We start from the raw sequence: 11,129 nt of genomic DNA, 5'->3' as shown, positions 1-11,129 counted from the left end.
GCAAATATGGACATAAGTTTATAGACACACACATGCACACTGTCACTTACTCACAAAGCTAGCAATCATACCAATACCTATTTTGATGTTCATTTCTTTTCAAAATGACCTGAAATATAAGATACCTTTTATTTGGCTTTTGAGATCAAATAAATATTTAATCTTCATAAAATAGGCCAAAAGACAAACCAGTTTGGCAGAACCTACCCCTTTTCAAAACTCTGCACTGCATGCTGTGGAAGTATGAAACATCATTAACCCTTTAGCATTCATGTTATTCTGTCAAATGTAACACTTATCTATTCACATTGTTTTAAATTAATCATGCATTACCTCAAAGCTTTGAGCATCTGAAATATGATTGTTTATTTTTAGAATGACATTGTAGGGTAGGTATGAGAGGCTGGATCTGGCTAGTTTGAACATAAAACAATTAGAATATTTGGGCTGGATATGGCCAGTTTAAATGATAAAGGGTTAACATTGATTTTGCTATTATATCAGTGACTTATACTTATTATATTCAATATATTTTCTTATACTCATTCCTGGCTCTCTCTTGCCTCCCTCCAAAGTTTTCTCTTTAATCAATCCACCCAGTTCTCATTTCTTAGATCAGTACCTTCCTATCAGATCACACCATTGTGGCATGCACTGACTGTGTCCCCCTTTCAAGTAGCTCAATCTTGTTCCCCACTCTCTTTTTTTCTGTACAACAACATATTTGCTGCCTCCTCTTATACAGATGATACAACTTTTCCTTCTTCTCTAACACCACCTTCAACTCTGCATCATCCACAAAAACCCTAGATACCACATACCTGCCAATATTGCCTCTTCTAATAGCAAAAAAACCTCAAACACAACTCATACCAAGAAAATACCAGCACTCAGCTAGAGTTCTCATGGTCTCTCTAAATACTGAGCATCACTGTAAATGAGGATTTCTCCTGGCAAAAGAACATCCTTCAAATATATATCCAAAAGACTATCCCTTCTCTTCAGAGCCAGAAAATATTTCAGTCCTCCAAACAGCTACAGACATTTCACAAGACTCCAGTGAAGCCCACAATAGAGTATTGCTCCCACTTCGAAAGCAGTGCTGCTGCTACACATTTAGCTTTCCCAGACCTCATCCAGGGAAGGGTCACTCTATTGATAATTTCATTCAATTACTAACAGTCACACTCCAGCTGGCAAGCGTGCTGTCTCCTCTTTCTCTCATTCCTATTCCTACTATAATGATCTCAGTTCCTCTGAGTTGGTCTTGTACCTCTTTCAGTTGATTCTCCATCTCTGATAACCTCTGTTCATCCATATCTCTCTTGGTTCCTCATTAACCACTATTCCCAGTTCTTTTTCCCCACAACATTGACCTTTTGGCATCTTCTTCCTGCTTTTGTCTTTCCTGCAACAGTTTCAATGGAACAGTAACAACATCAAGCTCATTAGTCTCAAAGGGCCTGAAAAGATCATGAGTACTGCCCCTTCTTCCAGTTTCAACAAGTGAAATTCCTTCTTCTCTAGAACTGCATCAAATTGGATTTCAATTCTTTTCTTTCTTTCCAGTTACGTATTTATAGTAGTTGAAATTAGACTTCAGTTTTACCTGTACACAAATCAAAGAGATCCTTTTAAAAGACTATAGGCATTACTCTCTCCTCCTCAGCACACTCTGTAAAGTGGTTGGCATTAGAGAAGGCATCCAACTGGAGAAACTATGTCACAAGAGACATCTGGAGCCTGGACAGCTCGCCGGCTGGCCAGCACTTGTCAAACTGACCAATCTGTGCCAGTATAGAAAACAGACATTAAACAACAACAAAGAAGACATGCTGGCAGTTACCTCCTTTTGAAATATTCCATTTTATTACAAATGATTTATACAACTTTATTCTTGTCTTTTTTTATATTTTGTATCTTTTTTTTTTTCATGTGCTGCTTGATTAGATGTCCTTTTTGATTGGCTAACACAGAGTAGCCTTTCTTCTTCCATGGAGGTAGATAGTGTGGATTCTGGTGTTCAAAGTTCTTTGCTAACAGTGTCCAGTAAAGCTACAGCTGTGTCTCAAGTTTATCCTACAAGAAAGAGACCAGGTCCAGGTTTTGGACAGAAAAAGCTTAGTGCCATTAAAGATAGTCAAGAGGATCCTTTGGAAGAAAATAGCAAGAGGATTGGTAAATTTTATTTCTTATCTTATTTTTATTATCTATATATATAAAACAGAGTTTGTGTGTGTGCGCATGTGCATATATGTTCCTTATGGATTCAAAAACTGAGTTGCAATAGAATCCATAAAACTGAGTGTGCAATGGAAGTGAGATAGTGAACATTCAATGCTGAAAAGAAAAATCAAACAGCGTTTCAACTCTGTGTGAGTATATGTGTGTGTATTTGTAAGCATGTACAAGGGAAGTATGTGAATGTTTGTATCTGTGATTATTATGTACCTTATTTATATATAAAATACTACAATTAGCCATCATTTTTGACAGCACAGGCCCAGCTAGTTTATATAATAATATAATAATATATAATATAGCTGTGTGATTAAGAAGTTTGCTTGCCAGCCACATGGTTTCAAAGTTCATTCTCATTGTGTGGCACCTTGGGCAAGTGTTTTCTACTATAGTTCCAAGCCTTGTGGATTTGGTAGACAGAAACTGAAAGAAGCCCACCATATATGCATGTATGTGTGCATACATGTGAGTGTGAGCTGGTCTTGACATTGCTTGATTGTTGTAAATGAGTACCATTGTCATATAAGCTGTGTTGTTCGTTTCCATTATTCTGCAAGAATACGTCTGGCAACGGAGTTATATTATTACCTTGCTGGGAAACAGGTGATGGTTGGCAAGAAGTAGAATATCCAGCCAAAGGAAATCTACCTCAGTAAATTCTGTCCAACCCATGCAGACATGGAAAATAGATGTTAAAACAATGATACTGGTAATAATAAATGAAGATGGTGTTTGGCAGAATCACTTGAACATTAGTCAAAGTCATCATCACCATCCTTTAACGTCCATTTTCCATGCTGGCATGGGTTGGATAGCTTGATCAGAGCTGGCAAGCCAGAAAGCTACACCAGGTTCCTGTCTGATTTGGCCAAGTTTCTATGGCTGGATGCCCTTCCTAATGCCAACCACTTTACAAAGTGTGCTGGGTGCTTTTAACATGGGACTGGCACAAGTGCTTTTTACCTGGCACCAGCACAAGACTCTTGCAGAGCAATCCTCTTCACCAGGGGATGTAGCCTTAACACTTCTGCTGTGGAGGACCAGTCTTCTTGGGTACAGCAAGGTACCAGGTATCTTGGTCCTTTGTCAGCTCATCTGAAATGCTCAGTGTCCTTAGGTCGTCCTAAATGGATTCTGGTATTGAGTTATCTCTCTTCATGTTCTAAGTTCAAATCTCAATGGGATCAACTTTACAGTTCATCCTTGGGTTTGTTAAAAATGCTAACCTCAGCAGGATTTGAACTCCAGATGTAAAGAACCAAAAGAAATACCACAAGGCATAGTTCCTGTTGCTCTAACAACTTTGCCAATACACCTAGTGGCTATTATAATAATGGACAGTACTACATTGAACAACAGAATAGATGATAATATGCAGTAGCTTGTTCTGTTTTCAGAGGCAATGTGGCCAATGCTGGTGTTACATAACTAGCACTCATGTCAGTGGCACGTAAAAAGTATCTTTCGAGCATTGGGCCTCACAGAGGCAATGGCAAATGACCAAGTTCTTTGACAATATGCTGTGCTTCAGAAGAAGACCCATCAAACCAAGTGAAATCATAGTCGTGGCAGATACTGGTGTCACACAACAGGCACCCATGACAGTGGCACATAAAAGCACCCATTACACTCTTGGAGTGGTTGGCATTAGGAAGGGCATCCAAGCATAGAAACCATGCCAAATCAGACTGGAGTCTGGTGCAGCTCACAAGCCCTAGTCAAACCATGCAACCCATGGCAGCATGGACAACAGATGTTAAATGATGATGGTGATGGTGGTGGTGGATTTCATTTTTACACTCTGTTCAGTAATCTTATTGTTTGTCATTTAATAAACAGTCATTTGTAGTTTTGATGTTTAGACCATGAAACTACATGCATAAATCCACACTTTTTTATTATTTTTCTTATTTTTTCATATATATATTCAAGAAAATAAATCAAGAAAATTTGCTTATCTCAAAAAGCGAGTGTTGAAAGATCGTGAAGTTCAAAGTCTTTATTTTGCAAAAATGCACATTATTAAAAATGAGACTCAAGTTGTAAGTAAATATGCTTGTTTGTTTTTGTGTGTGTACAGAATATTTTCATGTTGTTATATATTTATTGAGTGACTAAAAAATGTACAATTTTTTTGTATTTACTTATTAATTATTAGTCAGTCATTTTGGGTTCAGTGTTGACTTTTTTAGTAATATTATTAGCTATTTGTTGACTAATCAGGTGAGATTCTGATACACACATTTTCAACTAACTCAGTCCTCATTTTCTCTCTCTCAACATAATTTTTTACGATGGTATCATATGACCTAAGGGAAATTTGGCTGCTATTTCTAGCAGTTTGAATGACTGCAGTGCACAGGTGTTGTTGATGTCTCTATTTAACGTCATCAACTTTAGAAATTTATGCTCCCTTATCTTTAACTGTTTTCATCTTTAGGACTTTGACATTGAACATTTTTCTAGAATTCAAATGTCTCTTGTAGATCTTTAATAATTTATTATTTATTACAGCAACATGTTCATGAACAAAAGTCCAAACATGAAAATCAAGTAACTTTGTACAGGAAATATCGAACTGGAGAACTCCCTGATATACAAATAAAATATTCTTCCTTGATAGCAACATTGCAAGTAGTAGCTCTGGTATGTATGTTGTTCTGAAATTCTTATCTGTTTGTTAGAGAAGTTTTCATTTCTATCTTGCATCTACTAGCTAGATTACCTGTGGAGTAGTAAAATATAATGTTTCATTTTATTCTGAATGTAGCTGACTTTGTACTGGGTGTATCTTGAAAATTTTAATGGCAATATATTAGACCAATGTGTCTAAAATATGTTGAAGTTATGTATATTTGATAATCCTCTCTACTATCGGCACAAGACCTGAAATTTGAGGGAGAGGGTTAGTCAATTACATCAACCCCTGTGTGAAACAGATACTTACTTCATTCACCCTGAAAGGATGAAAGGCAAAGTCAATATTGGCAGAATTTGAGCACAGAGCATAAAGATGAATGAAATACCACTTGGCATTTTGTCCAACATGCTAACAGTTATGCCAGTTTACTGCCTTTAGATTTAATAATAATTTCTTACATATGCACAAAACCACAGATTGGATTTGTCGGAGAGGAGTTTATCAAATTGAATCAGCTACCACCTAAAGGTTGGACACATTATATCCCACCAGTGTTATGTTATGCTTATGTTTCTGTCCTGTCTTTCTGACTTAAATGCATCTAAGTATAAGGTGGTACCATTTAGAGGCACAGTTCATCACTCAATCAGTGGGAAAACTATTTTATAAGAGTTTTGTTAGTATACAGTGCAGGCTTAAAGATTCTCTGTGAACTTGGAGAAAGAACCAAAAGCCACTATATAAAACCTGTATACCTTTTTTGCAAAGATATTTTATAAAATCTTTGTCTATAGGACTAATTGTTGTTGGTATCACTTCAGTGATGTGCATCATGCCACATCTAATAATGATTTCTTAGATTTGTACATGGCTATCACAAATTTCGTAGGGAATTGATTTTAGTCAACTCCAATACTGTTCAAGACTGGTACTTGTTTTAACATCTCAAGATAGACAAAAAGCAAACTGATAGATATATGAATTCAGATTGTAAAGAGGAGGAAAGACTAAACATTCCACAATTTTTGCTAACTTTCTCCCATTGCCATCATTTTTTTTTTTATGATATTGATTACAGTTTTTCTTAAAATTTAAACATTTTTGAGAAATGTTTTATCTATAATTTGCTTCACTAAGTATTTTTCATTTTTTGATTTGTTTTATTTCAATCTGCTACATAATTTGTTTTTGTACTGTTCATTTATTTTTAACATGTCCATAATGTAATAAGCTATGCCTAAAATAACATTTCAGTTGCGGAATTAAAGAATTAATTTCAAATCTTTAATTGTTTATGGATTAAAACAAATACTATTTAGAAGAAGTAAATGTCTAATAGGTCAACTCCATAAACCAGCTTTAATTCCTAATTCAGACTCTATTACTTTACTTTCATTGTTAATGTAGGAGGATAATAGTGTAAATGCTACAATCTTTAATTCGCTACGCACATACACACCTCACCCTCCACTATAAATTGGTAGTCTTTTGGCTGAGTAAGAAATAAAAACTTGCTGTTGAAAAGCTACAAAATACAATTGGAAAAGTTAGAATCATGTCACCACCTTAACTTTATCCCTCGTTTCGCTAAGATGATAGAATTCATTTTCCATTTTAGAGAGACAGTACAGTGGCCAGGCTACTCTTCAATTCCTTGTTCAAAGGAATATTTGCTGATGCTGAAAAAGAGAAGAGAGATGAAGACATGGAAACAAGTATTCAATTAATTCAAAACAGTATTAGTATTATGCTGAAAGCCTCCGAGCAGCATTTCCCTCCATTCATTAGCTGCATGTTGGTGAGTTGTTTCTAACAATTTTTCTTTGTTGAATATTTCACAATTTTAATATTAAAGTAATTCAAGCGTTTAGGATGTGATTTTGTAAGAGGTTCAGTTGCTATTTCTAGCATGTTGGGCCACCATACATTGGATAATGTATATCTGTCATAAAAATAAGATGAATCTGTAGCCACTTTCATCTTGAGTCTTTCCAATTAGCAGTGACCCTTTGTTAACCCATAACAATATCAACAAATGATGGATCTGTGGAATTTGAAAGTTTCCAAAACTATTTCATTTTCATTATTGTCATATTTTGTTTTGAATTTGATGATTTTACACTCATCTAGATACATTTAAAAGAACCATACTTTTGTTATTTCATAGAAACATACATTTGCTTTAGTTATATTATAGCTCAATCTTTAGGATCATTAAAAAAAAATTTCATTTCTATAAACTGAACATAATCAAAGGCATCGGTATTTGCTTTAACATTTAATGCATTAATATAGGGAAATGCATAACATTGTTTGTTTAAAATGAAACCAAGAAGAGGCTTCATGTCTATAATTGTTCCATGTTTTTTACAGAATATTTTGTATGATATGGAAAAAGAATTGCCTATTGATATCAAACAGCTCATTTCATCATCTGCAATAACTGCTAAACTTCAACCACTTGGTAACAAAATGTTTTTTATTATTTTTGTCTTGTATTCTTCAGCATTACTGTTATTCTTTTACTCAGCTTCAAATTTATGCATTAATTTCTTATATAGGTTCCATTATCATTATCATTAGTTTAACATTTATACCATTCATTTGTTTTTGCATCCATTTTTCCATGCTAGTATAGGTTAGACAAATATATTATCAAGACATTGTTTTACAGCCAGATGCTAACCCTTACCTGTGTTTCAAGTAAGGGATATTTTATTCCATGTCTTCAAAGGCACAAAGCAAACTGATGACCCACTAATAGAAGAAATTACCTTCATTGCTATTATCTCATTACACCCCTTACACACATTTCATACCTTCTGCTTATAACATGAAGAAATAATCCTTTCTACTATAGACACAAGGCCTGAAACCTGTTGGGTGGGGACTAGTCGATTACTTGACCTCAGTGTTTAACTGGTACTTAATTTATCGAGCCTGAAAGGATGACAGGCAAAGTTGCTACCTGAAGTAACAGCTCCCTAAATGTCTATTATATTTTTCTTACTCCAGCTACTATACTTTCACTACAACTATCTAATTAAATCACCTAAGTAACAGAAACCACCTACTACATTTAGCAGTCCATCTCATTTCTCAAGTTTTTCATCTGATATTTTTTCCTTGCATCCGGTATATTAGAACTTCTAGTTCCCTGACAAGCCCTTCCTAACACCAACTTGTACTGGGTGCTTTTTACATAGCACCAGCAATAGGGAGGTTGCTATATAGCTTGCAAGACTGAGATCTCCTTTTGATTGAAGGAAATAGCTTTATGATATGGTATAAGGGATTGAAGTGAGAGAGAAAACAGGTTTCTTGCTGTAGCAGTGCTATACAGTTATTTATGTCATTGAAGACAGAGCAGAATTGATTGTAGTGGAACTGGAAAAAAGATAAAAATAGCAGTAATGTGGTGTCAAAGTGGACCCTCGAGATACAAGGTGAGTGGATACAGAGACAGGAGTACAGGAAGTGTAAGTGGGATGAGAAGTCTAGGTGGACAGTGTTTATATTCTGAGTTCAAACCCCATGGGGATTGTCTTTGATTATCATCTTTGTTGGATTAATAAAATAAATACCATTTAAGTTTTGATTTTAATCAAATCAACTAAACCCCTCACCCTGAATCTTACACTTTTTTTTGTAAAATAAATCTTAAAGTGGTGCTCCAGCATGGCCACAGACAAATGACTGAAACAGTTAAAAGAATAAAAGAAAGCGCATGTCATAAATTTAATTTTAATATTTTACTTCTTGCTGTATTGTTTGATATAACTACATCCAAACTATTTATTTTTCTTATTTATTCCTTCTGTAAAACAGCAATAATTGTACTGGAAGAACAAATAATTAAAGGCATGAACAGTTGTCGTCCCAGTAAAGCGAAAAGGCCACGTCAGAATTTGAACCCGCCACCAACTGACGTTTCAACCTGGTTGGAATTAGCCAAGTAAGTCTTTCTATGTCTTAGCTGATCTATAACTATTCTTCAACATTTTCCTTTGACAGACTTCTGTAGTTTCACTCATCTCTAACATCTGTGGCATGAAGCAAATGAAACACATAGCTCTCTCTCTCTCTCTTTGTCTTTCTTTCTTTTTATCTCTCTCTCTCTCTCTCTCTCTATCTCAATCTCTCTCTATCTATCTATCTATTTCTCTACCTACCTACCTGCTTATTCTTTATCACAGGTAACTTTTCCTATGTGAATGCACATGACCTAGTAGTTAGGGTGTCATACATGTAATCATAAGATCATAGCTTCAATTCCTAAACTGGACGGTGCATTGTGTTCATGAACAAAATACTTCATTTCACATTGGTCCAGTCCATTCAGTTGCAAATGAGTTCCAGCAATAGCTGAGATTTTAACCCTGTAACAAATCAGCATCTTATTCTGGGAGGAGTGTAATCTTATACACCCTGGCCTTATGAATCCTTGGGCTCATAACAAACAGACCTAAGTCTAACTTTTACTACTGGTAGAATAGAACTCTGTACTAAGAACTGCCAAAACTACCAGTGTTGAATTATGCCACTTCATGGTAGCTACTTCAAACAAGCTGCAGTCAGTTGTTTAGAAATGTTTTAACCATAAATACAATATAGTAACTGGTTTTGAACTGCATATCTCTCAGCTAGTTTTCGACCTTAATACTAATCATAGATATCATAAGTGGAGGTGCAATGGCCCAGTGGTTAGGGCAAGCGGACTCGCGGTCATAGGATCACGATTTTGATTCCCAGACCGGGCGTTGTGAGTGTTTATTGAGTGAAAACACCTAAAGTTCCACGAGGTTCCGGCAGGGGATGGTGGCAAACCCTGCTGTACTCTTTCGCCACAACTTTCTCTTACTCTTACTTCCTGTTTCTGTTATGCTTGTAATTCAAAGGGTCAGCCTTGTCACACTGTGTCACGCTGAATATCCCCGAGAACTACGTTGAGAGTACACGTGTCTGTGGAGTGCTCAGCCACTTGCACATTAATTTCATGAGCAGGCTGTTCTGTTGATCGGATCAACTGGAACCCTCGACGTCGTAAGCGACGGAGTGCCAACAACAGGTGTCATATCTATGGTTTCAGATTTGAACTGTAGTTTGCAATAACTGGGTTTTTTTATTTGTTCCTTTCCCCCCCCCCCTTTTTTTTATCCTCTCCTCGTAAGCTGACTATCTTCCAATTTCTATAGCATCAAACAGTTACAATTCATATCATCCTTTAAGTATGATGATGGTCTGTTGTAAGCTTTCTTTGAAAGTCCTTTATATCACTAAACAATTATATCAAATGATTTATGTTCACATTTGATTTCGGTAAATTTAAATTTGACTGAATATGGTTTCTTTTCTTTCTTTTTTTTTTCTTAATATTTTTCTATTGCTTTCTTGCTTTTAATTATATGAATTGAATTTCTTTAATGCAGACTTTATAAATCAATCAATGAATATGATTCAGTTTTGGGCATTTTCAAAGATAACGTTGGTTGTCAAGAAGTTAGTAAGATGGCCATAGAAGCAGAAATTTGTGGTGATTACTCAGAGGCTATTAAACACTATGTTACGGTAATCATTTTAAATATAAATTATTGAATATTTTTTTCTTTTTGTTTAATATCCTTAGTAATGATCAAAAACACAAAAAAAAAACTTGCAATAGAAGAATTAACCTGGATAGTTGAAATTTATTCAGTATCTTATTATGATAGTGATTATGCAGCAATATGTATACATGTGATTGGAAACTCTTCTTTTATCACCCTTCCTAAGTAAGTCAAACTATAGAAATTTTGTGTAACAGTAATTTCAAGACCAAAACTAAATCTTCTCAACATACCAAAAACCAGGATCTTTAGTCTAATAATCTCTCACAAGTGAACTTTTTCAACTATAACCTTTTCCTCATAATTTTCAACTACAACTTTTACCTTGTAATTTTAGTAATATATAGTTACTATCATTAAAATGAGAATATATGAAATAAAATATATTAAATGGCAGGGAGATTAAAAATTAGGTTTGTTTATTTTTATGCAATTTAATAGCTTTCCTTTACATGTTTTAGATTTGTCTGAAATCTATGCAGTCAAAATTCTCACAGATCATATCCTTAATTAAAGGTAATATTGAATATAAAGTCTCTGGTATGCAGTCAATGAGATTTTTTTGTGTGAGAAAGCCAGTTTTGTGCATACATATTGTGCTTCCAAAATCTCATTTCATCTGTTTACATAGACTTTTAGTT

General features: G+C 35.0%; 1 protein-coding gene across 2 annotated transcripts in view; it reads left to right on the top strand.

Annotated features, from left to right (window-relative positions):
- LOC106874950 (DNA-dependent protein kinase catalytic subunit) overlaps positions 1 to 11,129 on the top strand; it is a 187,811-nt gene that overhangs the window by 122,564 nt on the left and 54,118 nt on the right. For both annotated transcript variants that reach the window (XM_089352834.1, XM_089352835.1), the window contains exons 63-69: positions 1,951 to 2,178; positions 4,174 to 4,283; positions 4,756 to 4,887; positions 6,501 to 6,680; positions 7,256 to 7,346; positions 8,711 to 8,837; positions 10,312 to 10,450. In XM_089352834.1, the coding sequence (XP_089208960.1) occupies positions 1,951 to 2,178; positions 4,174 to 4,283; positions 4,756 to 4,887; positions 6,501 to 6,680; positions 7,256 to 7,346; positions 8,711 to 8,837; positions 10,312 to 10,450 (1,007 nt within the window). The remainder of the gene's footprint in view (positions 1 to 1,950; positions 2,179 to 4,173; positions 4,284 to 4,755; positions 4,888 to 6,500; positions 6,681 to 7,255; positions 7,347 to 8,710; positions 8,838 to 10,311; positions 10,451 to 11,129) is intronic.

This window comes from Octopus bimaculoides, chromosome 5, assembly GCF_046866305.1.
Source record: "Octopus bimaculoides isolate indiv1 chromosome 5, ASM4686630v1, whole genome shotgun sequence".
Lineage (NCBI taxonomy): Eukaryota > Metazoa > Mollusca > Cephalopoda > Octopoda > Octopodidae > Octopus > Octopus bimaculoides.
Note: the sequence above shows the minus strand (reverse complement) of the source record. Positions and strands in the feature narration are given on the sequence as shown.